Source organism: Barbus barbus, assembly GCF_936440315.1.
Source record: "Barbus barbus genome assembly, chromosome: 7".
NCBI classification, from domain to species: Eukaryota; Metazoa; Chordata; class Actinopteri; order Cypriniformes; family Cyprinidae; genus Barbus; species Barbus barbus.
Window position 1 is genome coordinate 23,285,796 of NC_136735.1, and position 23,373 is coordinate 23,309,168.

Consider the following 23,373-nt stretch of genomic DNA (forward strand, 5'->3'; position numbering starts at 1 on the left):
ATGCGTGCCTCTCGTGTGAGAGACACCGTGTTTGGATTACAGGGAATATACAGGGATCTACAGGGAATTATAAACCCTCTGTACACATACAGGGACAGGTATAGTCTTTTGGAAAACGAAAGCCTCCAAAAACGTCAAGGTCTTTCTCAAATATTTTGGATACGCAATATTTTATATTTGGTAGAGTGAGTACAGGAGGCTGAGAGCGAGGGAAATATCAGTGCCCCCATCATCTTTGACCATGTCCTCTCCATCCATATGAATGGTAACTGAGCCACTGGTTAAAGGGTTCCCATCTTCACAGTTTTTTAGGACGATGGTTGGGTATAGAGGATCCTGTGACAACAAACATTTTTAGGGTTTGTAGGAAATAAGCGGTGATTTAAAATATATAATAAAAACAGATTCTCAGTTTATGACCCTTTTACTTTGTCCTAGTTCATGACCCCTTTAAAATATTAAGCACTGTTTTTATTATTTTATTATTAGGGGTGGTGTTGGCGCAGTGGATAAGACACATGCCTTTGGTGTGAGAGACCCGGGTTCGAATCCACTGTGAGACACCAATGTGTCCCTGAGCAAGACACTTAACCCCCTAGTTGCTCCAGAGGCGTGCGACCTCTGACCTATAGCAATTGTAAGTCGCTTTGGATAAAAGCGTCAGCTAAATGAAAATGTTATCTGGTCACTGTTGCCTTGTCTGTTATTACAGATTGTTTGCTATGTACTGAGTATTTAAGCATTTTAACCTAAATCACAGCAGTGTCTATGAATTAAGGATGTAGGCTGCCAAACACACATCACAGGAATGAGCGACAGGCCGAGGCCTGCTCACCTCGTTTGGGCAGATAAGAACATTTAAAATGACCATTTAACTAACAGACTAGTCTAACGTTACCTCACTGGATTAAGGTTGATTTTACCATTTAACCACTCATGACCACATAAACAAAGAACGAATAAACAATGTTTTATTTCAGTATATATGATATTTATAATGATTCCATGAATTCACTTACCGTTAGCCTTAGAGATTCAAAAATAACGGTCTGTCTTCCCAAAGCCTCGCACATCGGCGAATGGAGCGAAGAAACTGCTCTACACCTCATTTGGGCAGATAAAACCATTTAAAACTAGATAATTTTTCACCAGTTAGAAAAAACAACAATAAATAACCCTTGATATTTTGTTCTAGCAATTAAAATAGTTCTATGTATGCACACTTACCGTAGATTTCTGTCAGACTCTCAGAGAAAGCGCATCCTGTTCCAGCCGCGCGCGTAACTTCAAATGAAATGAGCAGGAAGAAACGCCGCGAAACTGCATTTGCCAAATAACAAATAAATAAATAAAAATAGGACAATTTATTCATAAAGTTTGGAAAAGCAACCCTGTTATGTTATGTTATGTTAATTAAAAATGTTTTATTTCAAACATACCATTTTACTTCTTGACTCTCCTAAAACTCCTCACTCTGCACAATAAAGACTGAAAGGAGGGGGAGGGGAAGAATCATTACCCACAAATTATCACTTCATCTATTTAATGGCGTCAGAAATTGAGAGTCCTCTCCAAACTTAGATTTAAGTCACTGCAAGCTAAGACCTGTCATGGCCGATATTTTCCTCATTACTAAACTATAACCTTAGTAAATTTATAAAGTAAAGTCGTAAAGTCGTGACGTATTGTCAAGTATGGTGACCCATACTCGAAATTGGTGCTCTGCGTTTAACCCATCCAAGTGCACACACACAGCAGTGAGTAGTGAACAAATGCACACACACACACACACACACACACACACACACACACCGTGAACACACACCCGGAGCAGTGGGCAGCCATGCTGCAGCGCCCGGGGAGCAGTTGGGGGTTCGGTGCCTTGCTCAAGGGCACCTCAGTCGTGGTATTGAGGGTGGAGAGAGCGCTGGACATTCCCTCCCCCCACCTACAATTCCTGCCGGCCGGGGGCTCGAACCCGCAACCTTTCGATTACGAGTCCGACTCTCTAACCATTAGGCCACGACTTCCCCAAATGGCCATTTCCCCATAATGGCCATTTGCTTTTTTACAAATGCTTCTATTTCAGATGGTATATTATGTGCTTACATGAAGCAGACAAACATTTATTTTTAATATGAAATCACAAGGAATTTTGTAGTCTCTCTTATCTGATTCAGTTCATAATCACTCTCCTATTGAGCTAATGATTTGATTCAGGTGTGTTAAATAAGGCAGACATACGAAATGTGCAGAGCTGTGGGTCAAGCATTGAAAACCACTATAGGCTATGTAAAGGACATTGTGCTATTTATTATAATCGGATGCCTTGTGTCACATTATTTTTCTTAAGAATCAATAAAATCATTCTGGGATTTATTCCAACAATATGAGGTCACATGTAGAGGCGTCACGCCCATTCAAAGTGCATGTGCCCCCTCAGGCTTTTGAGTCAAGAGGATTTTGAAAGCAGCTTCCAAAAGACAAAAAAATAAATAAATAAATAAAATAATAGCTGAATAATATTTTCTATTTTTAATACAGTCACACCATCATTATTAAATCATTCAGTGCGACATATCATCATCAGCTAATTAATCTAATTTTGTAATTTTGATGCAAAATTTAGTGAGACAAAGTGGAACTTTTATATTTTAAGATTTTGTAGCCTATACCTCAGCCTTTTTATTTCATTTTAAAACATGATTGCAGACAAATTTTGCTTTTGTTAAATAACTAGCTTAATCATTTTTGAGTCAAAAACAGCAGTAAAATAGAGATAATACATATAAAAGGACTGATCTACTGGTATTTCTTTAATTAATAAACACACTATTTATATAACTCTAAATTAATACTTTATATTGCACTATAACTGAACGTAACTAATAGAAAATGAATTTGGAATGAGTTGACCAGGCAGGACAATTTAGTTCACTTTCCAAAAAAAATAAATAAATAAAAATATATTTACAACATGTTGAGTGTGAAAAACCATTAGTCTAAAGAACCTTTCTGTGCTATAAAGAACATTTCTGTGCTACAAAGAACCTTTTGTGCAATGGAATGGTTAATAAAAGGTTCTTCCATACAGGGTCCCAAAGCACCTTTTTTTTTTTAAAGTGTGTATGCAAGCTAGTTTTCAAACTTTTTCCAAAATCAAGTATGATTTTAAGGCATACAACTGCTTTAAAGCCTGAATAAAAGGTTACCAAATGTAGTTTCATGACCGTTGTGTTCTAACAAAGTCATTAATCGATTCTCATTGTTTTAGATTTACTTTTAGTACTTCTACGAAGGATCATGATACTTTTATAAGTGTGATAAATATGTGGTGAATGAATGCACGATGATATGAGAATCAGCTTACCAGTTAAGTTTGATGCAATGTTTTTAAGAAAGGGATTTTATTTATTTTTAAACACAACTAAACCAGATAAAAGATTATTATTTCTTTTTGACAAACCTACATTTAAAAGTATTTGATGTTAAAATAGTTTGCTCTTATTTTCTAAGTTCCAATAGATGAACCTTCTTATCCCAACAAATATTTTTTTGTACATTCATTCAAGATATTTTATTCAATATTTTTGCACAAGTAGATATAGAACAAACCTTATTGTACATGTTTTCCCCTATACAGACCCAAAGATAATATCCAAACAAGTTCTATGGGGGCACAGTTGTAAATTCCTAGAGGTCTAGTTTCTCAGAAAAAGTACACATCATTTAAGAAACGGGTCATAATGCATACAGAATACAGAATACACGCTCTTGAAAAGGTTACAGACATAAAATATAAAATAATTTTGTGAGAACAAAAACCCTATGTATCTCAAGAGACCAAACCACTAAGAAAATTGCCATATACAGACAATTCCGCTCGGGGGCATTTGTGTATATTTTTGTAAACATTGAATTATAAATGACTTCTTTACGTCACTAGGTTTAGACCTCAAGAGCGTGTATAACCCCCTTTTAAAAAAAAGAAAGTGCATCTCAACTTAACAATTTTTAAATGTTTGTACTTGAAATAGGACAAAAATACTCAGTAAGAAAAGCAATTTTGGAGCATGAATGAATGAGGTATTAAAACATCGCTAACACTTTAAAAAGGGGGAGGAGATGGAAAGAAACTCTGTGTTTACCAAAGAAAACCTGCTCCCGACCAGGTTAAGTTCACAGAGTAAGTTACCTCTCTTTCAGAAACGGGCTTGGCTTACCCTTCTTTCTCGGGTTTGATAAATCTCACATTTTGAAACAGAAAACCCAGAGTTTCCCTCATATCAGGGTTAACATACTCAGAGTTCTCACTTAACCTCCTTTCTGAAACGGGCCCCAGGTGGTGCAAATGCTCACAACACAACCAAATAAATTGTATTTGCAGAGCGTTTCTTTTTTTGGTTGTGTTGTGAGCATTTGCAGCATGTGCGTTGTAAAATTGATGAAAGTTGTTTTCTTAATTTGCTGTCATTTTTTCTATTTGCAGCGCGTTTCTTTGTTTGGTTGTGTTGTGAGCATTTGCAGCGTGTGTGTTGTCAAATTGACGAAAGTTGTTTTCTTAATTTGCAGGCGTTTTTTCTATTTGCAGTGCGGGTTTTTTTTTTTTTTGTGTTGTGAGCATTTGCAGCTGGTGAGCTGTAAAATTGAGGAAGTTGTTTTCTTTATTTGCAGGTGTTTTATCTATTTGCAGCACGTTGAGCTCTCTTGGTCACTGTACCATAGATACAGAGACAGAGGGAGTAAGAGAGAAAGCGCGCCTTGGAATGCAACCGGACACCACGCGCGCCACAGATGGGGAGGGGCGCGCCACACAGATGTTCCTATGAGGAAATTTCAAAAGGCGCCATAAAATCTTCAAAAACATTACTTGACAACTCATTTATGTTTTTCCACCGGCCGGACATCATGTCGAAGTTTCACACTTGACCAATTTCTGCATCTGAAACTTTTATGAGGTCACAAATGTCAAAGTCATTAATCATCTTGGCATATGCCACCGGCTATCACTACTGAGATGTCTCTCAGTTACTATCCTTTCCACAGTTTTTCTAACTGCGACGTTAAGGCTATTTTTGTGATTGTTAAACTTAACATATATCATTGCACATACTCTGTGCCCTAAAAATATTTTATGACATTGTGCCATGCAAGACATTGTGCCAATATTCTTTTCATAACCTAGAGAAATGTGTGAGCATGTCAGTGGGGTACGGTTGAGACAGTGTATCAGCTGTACCCGGATTGGGGTCCTATTGCTTCACATGCTTTTTAGTTGTACAGTGTTATGATAATAGAATAAAAGTCACATTTACACATATGCTTCGCAAATTTAGTTTAAAAAATGATATTTGTGATATTTCAACTGTCTATTATTAATGGACATATTTTCTAACATGAATGTTAAAAAGATTACATAGCATTTTAAGAAATATACAAGGTGGTAAAGTGGGTGCAGTTGAGACACCCTTTATAGGTTGCTATGTACTGTATACAGTAACAGTTCAATCATAGAAAATAAAATGCATACAGAGGCTGTGTGTGTTTGTGAACTGGTATTACCTATGGGAACCAAATGTCCCCACAAGTATAGTAATACCAGTAAATTCTAACCTTATGGGAATATTTTTTTAGGTCTCCATGATGAAACAAGCCTTATACAATCATACAGAATGATTGAAAATGTACAAATGCTGAAAGATTGAGTGATGCGTAGGTTTAGGGGTAAGGTTTTAGAATATACAGTATATTGTTATGTATATTGTATATTGTTATTTTTACTGTTATGTTTACATTTGTACTGTTTGCCATATATTTTCTAGTGTTAAATATTTGTGCCTATTTTGTTTAACTGAATCTTAATTAAATACTGCAAATAAATACATTTATTTTTAAACTGTAATTATTTAACTGTAATTTTGTAATTTATTACATTTGCAATAAATGGTTAGCCAGCTTTAGAGCATTAAGAATGGGTGTCTCAACTGTACCATGGTACTGTTTCAACTGTACACCATGGGTACGGTTGAGACAAAAATGCACCTCATGTTTATGAGCTAACTGTGGAAAATGTATCTACTTATGGCTATTATCAATTTATGATATTTTAGTACACAAGCAAAATAAATATCATGTGAAAAATCACTTCATTTCAGCATCTAGTTTTTGTGTAGTGATGAAAAAAGTAGAAAGTGTCTCTACTGTACTCAGTCTACCCTACATTTTGCATTTCTTTTACTTTTTCTAACTGCATGTTGCTTGTGCTCTTTTGTGCAGTGGGGCTATCCCATCCAGTCAGTCTTCTTCTTTGTTTCTGCCATCTACTGAGATGGAGTGTTAAGCATCATTGTGGAGAAAATTAAAAGAAGAGGGCAGATAAAAAAAAAAACTTTGAACTAAAACTTTTTAAACAGACATGTTGCCCTTGAAAATCTAGTAATACCTTGAAAACTTAAAGTTTTTAAAAACTGACAAACCATTTATACCTAATGACTTGATTTTTATTTCCTAACATTAGTCTTTCATTTCTTTATCTGACACAGCATATTAAAACATGCTACACTGTCTCTGGCTGTCACATGCTACAGAATCGTGTATCACGTTTTACAGTGATAGACCTATACAAAGAATGATTAAGAGTAGTATGGCCAATATGGAGACAAGAAACTACAGACCACTCACCACTGTCCTACTTCCCTTGAATATTGTACAAATGTCTTCCATGTACTTCCTTATCCAACTTTTCTTGCCACATTCCATTTACTGCTCTTTTCATTAATCCTTTAATTTTAGTTTTTCTTAGGGGAATATTTATTTCTATTTCTTAAATTTTTTAAGGTCCTCTTGGCAAAAGCATCTGCTTCCTTGTTCCCTGCACCCCTACATGATGAGAGGCATTTCTTTGCCTAGAGAATGCCAAAGAGGTCATAGTTTGGATACCTTGTGTCATGGAGTCATTTTCACCATAAAACAGTGCTACTCAATTCTGGTCCTGGCACTCTGCATATTTTGTAATTTCTGTTTAACACATATCTAGTATAGCACAATGTGAAAAATTTCAGGTTTTACTATCCTTGTGCATAATCCTAGCAGAAACAAGAACACACACACACACACACACACACACATGTTGGTTTTTGTGGTTTATGGGGACTCTCCATAGGCGTAATGGTTTTTATACTGAACAAAATGTTGCTATTGCCCTACACCAACCCTACACCTAAAATTAGCCCTCACAAGAGACTTTGTGCATTTTTAGATTTTCAAAAAAAACACCATTTAGTATGTTTTTTAAGCCTTTTGAATTACGGGGACATAGGCAGTGTCCTCATAAACCACCTTCATATTGTAATACCTCTGTCATACCCATGTCATTATATAAATTTGTGTCCTCATAAACCACATAAAAGGGCACACACACACACACACACACACACACAATCTCTGCATTTGCTCCATGCTATTGAGTGGCTCTATATTGCTATAGATCCACTCAAACTTCCAGTTAAGCGCCTCCTCTCATTCTCCAGTTCTGATCCTTGTCTGGCTCTCTTCCTCTATTCTTGGATTGTTCTCTGATCATATCTTCCTAATTAGCATGTTTTCATGGTTCTGACTTGTGTCTGGCACATCTCTTTTTTTTTAAATAAAAGAAATACTGAATATTGTTTAAAGACAACTCAATGTTATTCTGTATGGCATTTTGGGAATTACTAGTCCACAACCTTATTTATACAAAATGTTTACTTTCATGTTTAATTTTTCTACTTTTGAATAATGTTCTACTGGGATTATTCTCATATTATTATGCTGTCAGCGTTTCCTGATCACAGTAGTGACTAAAATGCAGGAAGGAAAAGGCAGAGTAAAGCCCTGATAGGCTTTCCTGTTTTTTGGGGGGTTTTTTTCAAGTTGTGAACACCCTGCGGTTCTGACTATTTGCTTTCTTCGTGTTCAACTGATCTTAAAAATACCAGGCATCTCAAGACGGTGAGTGTTGCCTTTTTCTGTTTCAACTTTGCTTTGTTTTTTGTTCTTTTGTTTTTTAACCACTGGTTTTAGGCAAATGTTTCTGACAAAAATAAATGCATCATGCACAACATTTGTATGCTTTGGTAATCATGCAGTTTTCATTATGTGTTTTGTGCTTTTGTTCAGTTTGTGCTGAAAATTATATATATATATATATAATATATATATATATATATATACACTGCCCTCCAAAAGTTTGGAAACACCCCTGGCAAAGTGTGGTTTTCAGCAGAAATTCTTATCATTTTTTAGTTCAAATACATTAAAATAACTTTACATTATCATTGAAGACCTGCAATAAAACATAATAATGGCAATATATACATGTCAAAGTCAGACATGTAGCATCAGTGCAAAATTATCATAAATTAAAAAGGATTCATGCCAATATTGTCCAAAACCCCAATATATAGAATATATATATACTTATGTGTTTGGTAAGCATGTATTCACCAACTTTATTTTTAGCCTGTTGTCCATGTTATTGTCTTTGTCCAGACTTGTGAACACCAACTAATATAATGGGAAGTTTGAGGTTTCCTGCGGTTCTCCTGGTGCTCTTATACACTGTAAGCTCTCACATGTATCATAACTACTTTGTACTGTTTAACTTAGAGAATTTATCACATTTTTGTGAAGCTTAGAAGACTTTTTTTCTCTCAAAAATTTCTGCTGTGATTTTTAATTGTGCTTTCAGATGGTTGTGCAGATAACTGAGGAAGTGATACAGATGGGCATGTTTCCTAAAGCTCCTGATTACTCGTTCCAGAACTGTCGGAAAGAAATGCTGCAAATGGTCACAAAAAGTGGAGGTCTGCTGCAGACAGAGCTTAAAAACAACGATTTTAAAAGTATGTGGAAAGTTAATGCAGCATGCAGCAAGACCATTCCAGGAAGTACACCGGTGCACATGACTGCACTACAGAGCTATGCAAAAGCTGATTCTGTATTTCATGAACAATTCAAGAGGTTGGTTCAGACTAGCAGGGGCAGTTCAACTTACCAAGATGAGTTTCCTTTCAAATCTCTTTTCTTCCTGCTGACAGATGCCATGCAACTCATTGGCAAAAACAAATGTAGTATAGTGTATTCTGGCATAGACAAGGAATATAACACCACAATCGGGGCGAAAGTACGTTTTGAGAGTTTTCTTTCAGCAACAGATGACAATACTGCTGCAACTGAAGATGCAAGTATCAGTGATACCATTGGGACTGTTTTCAACATCACTTCTTGTTCTGTGATCCGCCTTGAAGATTATGGATGTTTTTCAGATGAAATTGATCTGCTAATATCACCCACTGAAGTTTTTACAGTTACGGGCATCAGGACTGTCATCAATAGTAATGATGATTTTAAAGAGATCACCTTAACACATTCTCATTTTAACAGTTATTCTGACTGCAGCAGCCTTGTCAGGTAAGAGAGAGAGAGAGCAGTAAAGATGTGTTTGATTGTATAAAATACCAATTTGTGATAAACTGATCACATCTAAAATAAATATACTGATCTGATATTTCTCTTTCTATTGAAAGCTTGCCTGAAGAATCTAAAGAATCATCTTCAAGTTTCCTGAGTTCCAGTTTCCTGAATCTGATAGCTTCCTTTTTCATGCTGTACTACTACACACTGACTCTGTAGTATACACTCTGTATGTTCACAAAAATGCTAGTTAAAGTTATGTGAATGTTATATGAATGTTATAACACGTGCAGTGTTCTTGACTTATTAGGAAGAATGTATCACTATAATAAAGTACTTGTTTTAATGCATTTTCTTGGTTCTCATTTTAATAGACCACTTAAACCTTAAAACACCCTAAACTGTAGTATTCTTACTCAAGCGTTGCAAAAACATCCATACATTCGCTTTTACATTAACATTACGTTAAGTGTACATTAAGTGTACATTACATTAAGTGTACCTATTCAAGAAAACACTCTCAAGGTATGATTTTACATGAACCTCATACCACCAGAGGGCGCCATTGCAATAGCCCTATAATAATTTCTTAAGTATTATTAATTAATTTTTATTTTTTTGTCATTTCTGTCGTGTTGAAAATTCATATATGTGACCCTGGACCACAAAACCAGTCTTAAGTTGCACGGAGATATTTGTAGCAATAGCCAAAATACACTGTATGGGTCAAAATTATAGATTTTTCTTTTATGCAAAAAAATCATCAGGATATTAAGTAAAGATCATGTTCCATGAAGATATTTAGTAAATTTCCTACTGTAAATATATCAAAACTTAATTTTTGATTAGTAATATGCATTGCTGAGGACTTCATTTAGACAACTTTACAGGCGATTTTCTCAATATTTTGCTTTTTTTGTACCCTCAGATTCCAGATATTCAAATAGTTGTATCTCGGCCAAATATTTTCCTATCCTAACAAACCATACATCAATGGAAAGCTTATTATTATCTTTCAGATGATGTACACTGCCCTCCAAAAGTTTGGAAACGCCCTAGAAAAGTGGGGTTTTGAACAATATTGGCATGAATCTTTTTTAATTTGTGATAATATTGCACTGAGAAGGGACAACACAAACTACAAAAACATATTTTATTAGATAAACAGTTTATACATAGAAAACAAAATACATGTTCGATTCTCTGTTTTGCATAATCAGGGCATCTGAGCCGTCAGTTTATTCAAACATTGACTTTGAATTGGCAATCAATTGTTGAAGCTACAGTATTAAGGTGTGCTGACCCAAAAATCTTTTAAAAACCTGGGCCAAGTTTAAACCAGCAACCAGGCATCACAGCTGGCAAAGGGGCATGTCTGACTTTGACATGTATATATTGCCATTATTATGTTTTATTGCTGGTCTTCAATGATAATGTCAAGTTACTTTAATGTATTTGCACCAAAAAATGATAAGGATTTATGCTGATATCATCCAAAACCACACTTTGCCAGGGGGTGTTTCCAAACGTTTGGAAGGCAGTGTGTAAATATCAGTTTTGAAAAACTGACACTTAAGACTGGTTTTGCTGTATTTATATCTGGCTAATGGGATATAATTCCACATAAATTAGAGGAAATTACAGTTAAATGTTTCTTGGTCTGTTGTCAATGCCTTACAGGAAGTCTCCATGATGTATCGAGGTGTGTGTGTATGAGCGAGAGAGAGAGAGAGAGAGAGAGAGAGAGAGAGAGAGAGAGAGAGAGAGAGAGAGAGAGAGAGAGAGAGAGAGAGGGGGGGGGACTGATTCGCTGTTTGTAACGCTGACACGGATTTACACCTTTCTCTGTTCATCCGTGTACCTGTCAGGACACTGAAACCAGCGGACAGAACATTGGAATAAACCAGAGGACTTGCTTTTGAATCCATTCCTTCTCTGTAATTGAAAATGAGCAGTCGACGGCGGCGATGCAAGCGTCAGCTGATCAAATTTACTCAGCATATTGCTCGATTAATCACAGGAACTCTGAACTCAGGTAAAGTCAACCAATGTGTCACTGTCTCTTTCTTAATATTATTTACCGCTCTGTATGAGACTAAAAAGATAACTTAATTGGCACATTTAATCGTTTGACTGTCGCTTTGTTGTCCTGAAGTTCATTGCATATTTTAGCATGGTCATCTTTTGTTCATAAACGGTTACTATTCGTATGTTTGTTAATGAAGGCTACATTTAAGTTGAAAATTCATTGAAGTTAAACATATATTTTCATACACATGTTGGCAAATCCTGAACTAAGGATCTGCAATTACCAATACCAAAGATTGTTTCAAAGATTTCTGATATATATGGTAGGCTACTCGAAAAGTAGCCACCAAAATGCTATGTTAATGTTTAAAAAATGTTTTTAAAAATTAAAAAAGAAGAAATAAAAGAAAATAAAACAAACATTTAGCAAAAGACCAAAGACATAATACAAGTTAGTTTTCCACTAATTTTGTTCTTTTCCTACACACCAGTCAAACAGACCTGACATGGGGAAGTTGCAACAAAGCTATAAATAAATTTACATTTATGCATTTATTAGATCATTTTATTTAAAGCAACACTGCACTGAAGGTATATGTTATAAATAAGCTATCAGTTTTTGCATTCCCTGGGAATCAAATGCATGACCTTGGCAATGCTACATGCACTAATGTTTGACCATGAATGAATGAGTGAATAAATAAATACATAAATAAATAGGTGTAGATCGATGTAACAGTTACAATTGGCTAATCCAGTTGTTTTACTGTTTACATTTTTCTAAAAAAAAAAAAACCCCAGCATGTACACTGAAAAAAATATGCTAAGTTTTAAGGTAAGTGGTTGCAAACAATTTATTTGAGCTACATTTACAAAAAAAAACAACTAAATTTATTTAAATGTAGCTAAAAAAATAAATTGATTGCAGCCACTTACCTTAAAAATGTAGTAAATTCAGTGAATCTTTTTTTTTTTCAGTTTAATGCTTTCAAAATAGAGATATGCATGTTTTTCTTTTTTCTTTCTTTTTTTAAGATAGGATTTTATATCACAATGTATTTCTCTCAAATCAGTGTCTGACTGTGAATATACGTAATTTATTTATTTTTATTTTTTCCTGGGTTTCCCATGCATATGTAATGTAATTATCCCATACAACAATAAATCATTTTTCTATTTTAAAAATCATGACATCGGGTAAGAATGAATCACACTAAACTAAATAAAAATGCAGTTATCATATCATACAGTTACAATAGATCAACTAAAAGGTATTTATTCTGAATGGCACAGACCATTCTTGTTAGATTAGAAAAAAAGAAACTGATAATGAATTATGTTAGAAAGACAAAAAAAAAAAAAAAGCATCACAATAGCAGCGATTGAATTTTTTTCAATGTTCAACTGTCAGTACAAGCTCTCTTTAAACAATATTTTTATTATTGTGCAGTGAGAAACTGTACAAAAGTCACAATAAAATTAATATAATATTACTACTAAGCTAGTCAACAGGTGTTGTAACTCCTTCCAGACAGTCTCGTGATAAATTCATGCTATACACCCCCTTTTTTATGACTCTTAAAGGGTGTAATTACACATTTTACTGAAATTCTTAATATTTAATGACAGAGTTGTAGATCGAATATCATACAAGTTAATACAGAGCCATGTTTCTCTGTAATACCTAACATCTTTTAGTCTGAAAATAACGCTGGCATGTACAACACGATGTAAATCTGCCAAAGTTGCATCAGCTAAAGTTTTAATGTACACTGTTCTTTCATAAAATTGAATAAGTCATCGACACAGTGTAGTTAGTAAATTAGACTGTGTAGTGTATTCTGTTTGTATTGTCATCACTGTCTATAAATAATAATAATATAAATAATCTCTTACCACTCCCTATACGGGCTATTATTGAAATTACAGTGCTAATCATTAATGGTCTTAACTTTGTGGATGAGAGTTCTAATTAATTTCATCTTTCCCTTGGCTGTGCTTCATATCCTTGTGGGACTAAATATAATTAAACACTCCATCATTCCATAGCCGACCATAAGACACTGATGATCCCTTAATAATGCCATAAATTAAGTATTGCAGACACTGGTATCTTTTTCAGGTAATTTTGTCTGCCACATTTCTACTGGATTTTGTCTTCATTGTTTTCTGCCTTTGAGAAGGTTTTGGCCTGCTGTTTTATCAGCTACTTGAACACACCTTCCTATTTGAAATTCATGCATGCAGTTTACATTTAGTACATGATTCATTTAAAGCATTTGATTGTTTTCCTACTGGGGATTCACTGCCCAGCACCTGCTTTTGCCTTAAAAGTATCATAAGATAAAAATAACTACAAGCCATTCATTCTTTTCCCCCTTTCTACTCCAAAAACAGGCCAAAGACATTTATGAAAGTGATACTGTCATATTGCTACTCGGCAGGAAAATAATAATTCCACATTCCTCATGGCACATCTGCGTCTCTTGAACCGGGCTCTTCACAAGCTTCCGTTCAAGATGCTCACGCAGAAACGCATCTTCGGGTGCGTCCGTCCCCGAGATTGGTTTGCAGCGATCGACCTGAAGGACGCGTACTTCCATGTGTCAATCCTTCCGCGCCACAGGCCATTCCTGCGGTTTGCGTTCGAAGGACGGGCATATCAGTACAAGGTCCTGCCCTTCGGGCTGTCCCTGTCGCCCCGTGTCTTCACGAAAGTTGCGGAGGCAGCCCTAGTTCCCATGAGAGAACAGGGCGTTCGTATTCTCAACTACCTGGATGACTGGCTCATACTGGCTCAGTCTCAGGACCAGTTGTGCGAACACAGGGATTTGGTGCTCTCACACCTCAGCCAGTTGGGCCTTCGGGTCAACTGGGAAAAGAGCAAACTCTCCCCGACGCAGAGGATCTCTTTTCTCGGTATGGAGTTGGATTCGGTCAGTCAGACAGCACGCCTCACGCAGGAACGTGCTCAGTCGGTGTTGAACTGCTTGAATGCGTTCAAGAGCAGGACAGCGGCCCCACTGAAACAATTTCAGAGGCTCCTGGGGCATATGGCAGCTGCAGCGGCAGTCACGCCGCTGGGGCTGCTTCATATGAGGCCGCTTCAACACTGGCTCCATGGCCGAGTCCCGAGGTGGGCGTGGCAGCGCGGTCCAAGTCACACCGGCCTGCCGCCGAACCCTCACCCCGTGGTCAGACCTTTCGTTTCTGCGGGCAGGAGTGCCCCTGGAACAGGTCTCCAGGCATGCTGTGGTTTTCACGGATGCCTCCACCACCGGCTTGGGTGCCACGTTCGACGGGCTTGCAGTGTCGGGGGTTTGGACGGGCCCCCAACTGCACTGGCACATCAATTGCCTAGAGTTGCTAGCGGTACGTCTGGCCTTGATCCGTCTCAGAAGGCGCTTACGAGGCAAACACGTATTGGTCCGCACGGACAACACTGCGACCGTTGCGTACATCAACCGACAAGGTGGTCTGCGCTCCCGTCGCATGTCGCAACTCGCCCGCCACCTCCTCCTCTGGAGTCAGAAGCATCTGAGGTCGCTTCGTGCCATTCATATTCCGGGCTTGCTCAACCGGGCAGCCGACGAGCTGTCACGAGCTGCGCTCCCCGGAGAGTGGAGACTCCATCCCCAGACGGTCCAGCTGATTTGGAGACGTTTCGGACCCGCTCAGGTAGACCTGTTTGCGTCCCTAGAAACCTCTCATTGCCAGTTGTTTTACTCCCTGACCGACGGAACACTCGGCCCGGATGCACTGGCACACAGCTGGCCGCGGGGCCTTCGCAAGTATGCGTTTCCCCCAGTGAGCCTTCTCGCACAAACAATATGCAAGATCAGGGAGGACGAGGAGCAGGTCCTGCTCGTGGCGCCGTACTGGCCCACTCGGACTTGGTTCTCAGAGCTAATGCTCCTCGTGACAGCCCCTCCTTGGCAGATTCCTCTGAGGAAGGATCTACTGACTCAGAGACGGGGCACCTTATGGCACCCGCGTCCAGACCTCTGGAAGCTACATGTCTGGTCCCTGGACGGGACGCGGAGGTTCTAGGTGACCTACCCCAAGGGGTAGTTGACACCATCACTTCGGCTAGAGCGCCGTCCACGAGACAGGCCTACGCCTTGAAATGGAGCCTGTTCGTCGAGTGGTGTTCTTCTCACCGAGAAAACCCCCGAAAGTGCCCGATCAGAGTCGTGCTTTCCTTTTTGCAGCAGGGGTTGGAGCGAAGGCTGTCTCCCTCCACCCTTAAAGTCTATGTGGCTGCCATTGCTGCCAACCATGACCCCGTGGAAGGGAAGTCGGTGGGTAAGCATGACTTGGTCATCAGGTTCCTTAGGGGGGCAAGAAGGTTAAATCCTCCACGGCCCCCCTCTATACCATCTTGGGACCTGTCTCTGGTGCTCAAAGCACTACAGCAGGCCCCATTTGAGCCTTTGCAGTCAGTTGAGCTGCAGTTTCTTTCAATGAAGACTCTGCTCCTGCTTGCATTGGCCTCCATCAAGAGGGTAGGGGACCTGCACGCATTTTCGGTCGACGATTCGTGCCTAGAGTTTGGGCCGGCTGACTCCCAGGTAATCCTGAGGCCCCGGCCTGGCTACGTGCCCAAGGTTCCCACTACTCCCTTCAGGGACCAGGTGGTGAGCCTGCGAGCGCTGCCCTCGGAGGAGGCAGACCCAGCCCTTGCTTTGCTTTGTCCCATCCGAGCGCTAAGATGCTACGTTGACAGGACACAAAGCTTCAGGACCTCAGACCAGCTCTTTGTCTGTCACGGAGGTCGGCAGAAGGGGAAGGCCGTCTCCAAGCAGAGGATGGCCCACTGGATAGTGGACGCCATCACCCTGGCTTATCAGGTACAGGGTGTGCCCTGCCCGTTCAGGTTGAGAGCTCACTCTACTAGAGCTGTTGCATCCTCCTGGGCGTTGGCTCGTGGCGCCTCGCTGGCAGATATTTGTAGAGCTGCGGGCTGGGCGACCCCTAACACGTTCGCTAGGTTCTATAGCCTTCGTGTGGAACCGGTTTCCTCCTGTGTTCTCACCTCAAACGGGTAGAAGCACTGAGAGGTTCCGTTTTCGGGTCGGCTTGCTAAAACTGCTCCAGAGAGTCCGTACTGTAGACCCTGTCGAGTTCCTCCGTCCCCTCGGCAGTCAGATGTGGCTGAGCATCTGACGCCAGGCCCTCACTCGCTGAATCCATGAGAACCGGTAGAGGGCTGGGTTCCATATGAAAGGCCTTTTTGGACCCCATATGTGTATAGTCCACGGTATAGCCTGAGAGCCCGTGTTTCCCCGGCAGGTCTTCTGCCAATCTCCATGAGGTACAATTTCCTCTAATTCTCCATATGCGCCTAAGGTTGATCATATGCGTAATTGCTCCGAACCTCCTACGGGAAGGGCGAGCTTCCGTAGCGTCCGGTTCCAACTAGAACGGGTACGTTTTCCCAGTGTTATCCAGTCTTACTGAGTGGGTAGTGCCATGGCAGCAGTAACTGGTCTTCTGCGGTAGCCCTGACCTGCGCCAAAAAATAGGGGCTCAGGAGGCTTCCACAGGACACTGGAAGGGGCAGTACCCGTGGCCTTTTGGTAGGGATCCCAATTCGTCGGTCACCGACGTGACTCGGAGTGACCGACTGATAGGGAACGTCTCGGTTACGTATGTAACCCTCGTTCCCTGAAGAAGGGAACGGAGACGTCACGTCCCGTCGCCACGGCTGCTGTACCACCGCTGAGCGGCCGGGTCACCGGCTCGGCTCCTCAGCGAAAACCTGAATATGCGCTGCACCCGCTGCCTACTTATACTCACATTGTGATTAGCGGCAGCTGGATGCAATAATCGCATGCCAATATCCATTGGCTTGTTTAGATACTCTCGTAGGGGATTGGTCTCTCTAAGCGAGATCCCAATTCGTCGGTCACCGACGTGACGTCTCCGTTCCCTTCTTCAGGGAACGAGGGTTACATACGTAACCGAGACGTAACATCTTGACCAATCTTTAAGTGGGTCATTCTGGTACCCCAAATTTAGCATGGATTAATATCCTCATACAAAAACAAATGGTTAACAAGAACATTTTGAACTACAAATAGTAAATAGTTCAATCAGGAATAGATGTTTTAAAGGAGATCCCAATATGTGATTATAGTTGTGTTATCTTCACTGTTTTTTCTTTCATTATCTTCTGCATTTCCTCAGATATGGTATATTTCTCATACATGGACAAGGAAATTTCAAAATTAGGCTAGAAGTAGAACATTTTTAAGCACAGAGACTGTATCTTGTGAAAAGCAGTGCTTCTCTGCAAGCATCAACCTATGCACCAGGACGTTCTTCATGAGAATCTGGGACAGAGGTATTATGCATGTCCTAAAGGAGACACCGCTCAGTGTCTTTAGTTACCTGACCTGCTAAGGCACAGTAGTGAATATTTAATAAAATTCACAGAAACAGGCCAGCAGACCCTTTAGGCTATGAATACCACACACATACATAATAGCTGCTAAATAGTATTTTATGAACAGCTTTTAATAACAAAACAGCCAGAGGAGTTAGGCTATACCAAAATTGAAGGTGTAAAAGCAATACAAAATACAGCATATACGGTATAAACACTTATATGTTGCTGCAAATATTGACCCCTCTTACCAACAGTTAAACACGTCTCAGATCTCCGACACCAAATCTGTTTTGACCCTATGTTCTCAAATCACAGATAATGACATGTAAAAGGAAACATGGCCTTGACAAAGCCATCAATACATGTCACTCTCTTTTCATTATTCATCAAAAAGGCAAGTGTTTGTGTAATTAGTGTTACTGGATCTGCTAGTTCCAGGATTCTTAATTAAAGGTAAAGCTCTAGGCATCATTGGGCAGTTTGCAAGCAAGTGAGTGTGCGTCTGAACGCCTGCATGTATCAGAGTACATAAAAAAAGACTGATTCTTTGATTCTGAAGCTCTTTTGCCCATACAAATGATGGCAGCTGTGTGTGCTGTGTTGTAGATAATGAGGACGAAGAACAGGAGAGCACAACGGTGCGGTATCACCCGGAAAATCTGGAGCAACTGCAGTCGCAGACCCATTTCTCCAGACAAGAGCTGCAGTTACTCTATAGAGGATTCAAGAATGTGAGAGTTCAGTTAAACCCCACATGCTGGGTGTAGAAATTTAAAAAGTTGTCATCTTAGGGCTCTTGCTCTCTTTGGAGATATTCCAGTCTCTTAAATATTGCTTTCTTGTCTGGTCCTGTTTTTGCTAGGATTGTCCAAGTGGAGTTGTGAATGAGGACACATTTAAAAACATCTATGCTCTGTTCTTCCCACTGGGAGGTTGGTCCACTTAAATTTGTTTGATAGATTATTAAATATGTTTAACCAAACAATATGATGCCACATTTGGTAAAATTCATAATAGGAAACTATGCAAATCACATGAAAATGCGTTGTAATGTGAGAGTTTGAAGAACTGATTACATTAACTGCACACCGGAGTCAGTGTCTCCTCCTTGTGGTATAAGATATTTTTTACGAAACATAATAACTTATGATATAATGAATCCAGTGTAACTTTTCATCCCTTTGGAAAATAGAGTGTGCCATGTAATGACCAGATGCAGTTCAAATCGAAATCCTGCTTTTGTTACGTAACAATTCAGTAAAAGCTACATTTAAATGTATAATAAAACTGACTGCCATCATAATATTTCTTTGAAAATGTTTAGATATTTACGTATGTCACAGAAACTTCTTTTACGTTCAGAAATAGATTTATATTAAATATATTTAATATTATATATATTTATTGTTTTTATTTTCTTAGATTCATCGAAATATGCTCAGTTTCTTTTCAATGCATTTGATAAAGATAAGAATGGCTCTCTTAGTTTTGAGGTAAGTATTTTAAACTTAATTTGATAGTTTGGATACAATATCATTATTAATTATGCTTTTTTTTCTGATGTGAATGTCGTCCAAACTTTTGCAACAAATAATGTTTTCAAATGTTATATCCTGTTATACTCTATATAAAAATAGCAGGAATGTTCAGGCACTTTATGATGTACATTTTTGATCTATTCAATAGTTCAACTGTGCTTTATTTATTTATGTATTTTTTCAGGAGTTAGTCTGTGATCTCTCAGTTTGGTTGAGAGGCACTACAGTAGAGAAGCTGGACTGGGCCTTCAATCTATATGACATCAACAAAGACGGACAGATTACTAAAGAGGTCTGAAAACATTTTAATCTGAATATGTAGCTCTCAAGATTATGTCTGAACTACATCTTGAATTTTGATTCCTGTCAAAAAAATGTGTTTGTTCCGTGAAGTATTGAATGCAAAGACTGCATATTATTTTTTTTTCCAGGAAATGTTAGATATATTGAAGTCTATTTATGATTTGATGGGGAAATCTATCCATCCACGACTTAAAGAGGAGGCAGTAAGGCAACACGTCAGAATATTCTTCCAAGTAATGCCTTTATGCACAATTATTTTCAGAAAAAATGACTATGCATAAATGTTTTGGAAAATCTGTAGGACCTACCATTTTGCTTTATATTATAGAAGTTTTCAGGCGAAAATGTCCACAGGGTGGTGCTAGAAGCACTATTATTTTTTTAATCCTATTTGAATATAGCACCTAAAAAATTCACACTTGTTCAATCACTCACCTACATGTCCTCCAAACCTGTATGGAAGCCTCTGTCTTCTGTGGAACATGAAATAACATGTTTTGAGAAATGTTCTAACAATGAACACCACTGGTAACCAAAACTATTTAGTTACCAACAGTCTTCAAAAAATCCTCTGTGTTCTGCAGAGGAAAGAAAGTCACACATATTTGGAAGGATATGAGGGTGAGCAAATGACAGAATTTTCATTTTTGGGTGAACTATTTTTTTAATAGCACCTTAAATATCACACTATTTGTCATGCAAGCCTTTTATGGTTTCATAACAATTAAATTGTGCACAGCTTATCTTGAGAACAGTAACCTGAGCATAGTAAAAATAAATGTTACTTTAGTGTCAGTTCTACAGTTTTGTAAATTTTGTAATGTAAAGTGCCATTTAGCCCTACTTTCAATCAAAGACATGGTTTCAAATGCCAGGAAACACTGTTCCTTAAATATTGTAATTTTGGATTCAAATATATATATATATTGGATTTGCTATTTAAAATTAAGGTTTAGAATAAAATGAATAACAAACATAAAACAAAAATAAACAGTAGTGAAAATAGCAACCATTAAATCTGTTATTTTAAATTATTCACATTTTTAATGAGGTCACGCTGGTTATGCAGCAGAAATATTTATTAAAACCTCTCTCAAATCTCTATCAAAAGTCAGTTTCAATATACATTGCTAGATTACACCTCGCTGATGCATTTGAAAGCAAAAATACATTGTAATCACTTTTTCTTCTTCTTCATCCCCTAAGAAAATGGACATAAACCAGGATGGTGTAGTAACTATCGATGAATTCATTGACTGCTGCCAAAAAGTATGCCTCATTTTATCTTTATCTAAACCTTTATTTGCTAAAGCAGATATATAATACAACTGTTGATGCTTTTTTTTTTTTTGCAGGATGAAAATATAATGCAGTCTCTTAAGATTTTTGACAATGCAGTCTAGAGTTTAGTCAGGAAATCCACCCTAAGCACTTGGACATTTTTAGATCACACTCATTGTTATAATGCCAGCTTTCCTGTGCTGCTGTTCTGGACTGGTCTTGACAGCTCAGGACTGTTCTGGACTACTCTGGACTGATCCAGATTGTCTTTTGTGAACTGACTGCTGAATTTGGTAGAAATGGACCTTGGTAGAAATTTGGGGCTCTCGTGTGATGCAAATGTAAGTGCAATGTTAGTGGTAAAACAGCAATTACTTGTAAAACACAACATCAGTGTTATTGTATTATAATGTGCTTCAGTGGTTACTAACATGGCTCAATTTTGGCACAGCCTAGCTGTTTCATACTTACTGTATCACATTTTGTTTCACTACTGAACCCTTTCACAACTGAATTCTTGGTATACTTGGGTAGAGATTCAAAGCACCTTTAACTCAAACCTTTTTTATATTTAATCCAATAAATAATTTATGGAAGACTAGGATTACTTGTCAAGGTCAAGCTAGAACGTCTCGGTTACGTACGTAACCCTCGTTCCCTGATGGAGGGAACGGAGACGTTATGTCGTGACGACATAGGGGATTTACTTGGAAGCCCCAATCATCTCTGACTTAAGAGAAAACGCCAATGAAATTGGCTAGTGGATTTTGCATACCTGAGCCACTCCCCGTGCATACGGGTATAAAAGGGCGACAGGTGCATCCACTCATCCGGTTTTACCCGCTGAGGAGCCGAGAACGTGTCCCTGGCAACCAGCGATGGTTCAAGATTGTGGCATGGGGACATAACGTCTCCGTTCCCTCCATCAGGGAACGAGGGTTACGTACGTAACCGAGACGTTCCCTATCTGTCGGTCACTACGAGTTATGTCGTGACGACATAGGGGTCATATGGAAAGCGCCACAACCTGAACCCCGTCACGACCTTGTGCATGCAAATGTTGACAAGCTAGTGCGTGACAGACAAATGCCATGCGAAGGTCGCAACCTTCCCATCGCCCCAGCGCAAATTCGCTAACCTTGGTGCCCGCAGGGACCACTGAGTACATTGCTGCTGGAGATAGCCAAGCCGCTGTTCCTTTCCCCAAGAATCGGAAGGGATTTCGACCTTCTATGAAAGACTGCTTCAAGTCTTTCCTATTTGTTGTTACAGCTTGGCGGTAACGACGGGGAAGCGAGCCTTCCGGAGAAGGGCGCTACGGAGGCCACATCCTGCCCGAAGGGAGGTAACATGTGGAGACACTGATATGGACTGACCCAGGCCTGGGGCAGTACTACATACGACTGGACCCTGGGGCAGATCCTACCTAGGAGTAGGGAGGAGGGCTGCCAGAAGGGCCTGACAGAGCTCTGCCAAAGGGAAGACACGGGTTTACCGTGAGGGAAACCGTACCGTGGATGAATACACGTGTGGGATTACCCGAAGGGAATCAGGCCATACGGACACCTAGCCGAGTACAGGGGCTGACCGGAGACCCGGGCGAGCTAGCACCAGTACTGGGCCTGGCGTCAGACTGCTCCGCCCAGTCTGACTGCCGGGGGTGCTGGAGGTCTCCACCAGGGTTCACCGTCCGGGGAACTGAACTGGAGGAGGAAAACAGGCGCTCGTATCCCCGGGTGAGGGGGAATGGCGCAGCAAGCGTGACACCGGCCAACTCTTCCCGCCACTTACCTGTTACCCAACACACGGGAAGAGACTGGCTCCACGCGGAGACTGTAAAATCTCGCGAAGGTGTTCGGTGTCGCCCAGCCCGCAGCTCTACAGCTGTCTGCCAAAGAGGCGCCGTGCGCCAACGCATAGGAGGAGGCAACACTCCGTGTGGAGTGAGCCCTCACCCCAAGGGGGCACGGCTCGCCTTGGGATTGGTACGCCAAGGCGATGGCCTCCACTATCCAGTGGGCCAACCTCTGCTTGGAGACAGCCTTCCCTTTCTGCTGACCTCCGTGGCAGACAAAGAGCTGCTCAGAGCTTCTGAAGCTCCGGGTGCGGTCCACGTATATGCGCAATGCTCTTACGGGACACAGCAACGCCAAGACTGGATCTGCCTCCTCCGAAGGCAGTGCTTGCAGGTTCACCACCTGATCACGGAAGGGCGTGGTGGGAACCTTGGGCACGTATCCCGGCCGGGGTCTCAGGACAACGTGAGAGTAGTCCGGCCCGAACACAAGGCACTCTTCGCTCACCGAAAATGCTTGGAGGTCCCCGACCCTCTTGATGGAAGTGAGCGCGGTCAGGAGCGCTGTCTTAGCCGACAGGAAT

The 23,373-nt window shown here is 39.9% G+C and overlaps 2 protein-coding genes across 2 annotated transcripts; both read left to right on the plus strand.

Annotated features, from left to right (window-relative positions):
• Positions 1-7,580: 7,580 nt before the first annotated feature.
• Positions 7,581-9,803, plus strand: LOC306873070 (ecto-ADP-ribosyltransferase 5). Its single transcript, XM_079422080.1, has 4 exons — positions 7,581-7,989; positions 8,530-8,600; positions 8,729-9,450; positions 9,567-9,803. The coding sequence occupies exons 2-4, from the start codon at positions 8,553-8,555 to the stop codon at positions 9,670-9,672; spliced, it is 876 nt and encodes a 291-aa protein (XP_079278206.1). The 5' UTR covers positions 7,581-7,989; positions 8,530-8,552; the 3' UTR covers positions 9,673-9,803.
• A 1,380-nt stretch (positions 9,804-11,183) lies between these two features.
• LOC306873072 (Kv channel-interacting protein 4-like) lies at positions 11,184-21,588 on the plus strand. Its single transcript, XM_079422085.1, has 8 exons — positions 11,184-11,488; positions 18,479-18,603; positions 18,735-18,804; positions 19,295-19,365; positions 19,595-19,702; positions 19,842-19,946; positions 20,920-20,982; positions 21,069-21,588. The coding sequence occupies exons 1-8, from the start codon at positions 11,401-11,403 to the stop codon at positions 21,114-21,116; spliced, it is 678 nt and encodes a 225-aa protein (XP_079278211.1). The 5' UTR covers positions 11,184-11,400; the 3' UTR covers positions 21,117-21,588.
• The last annotated feature ends 1,785 nt before the right edge of the window (positions 21,589-23,373 follow it).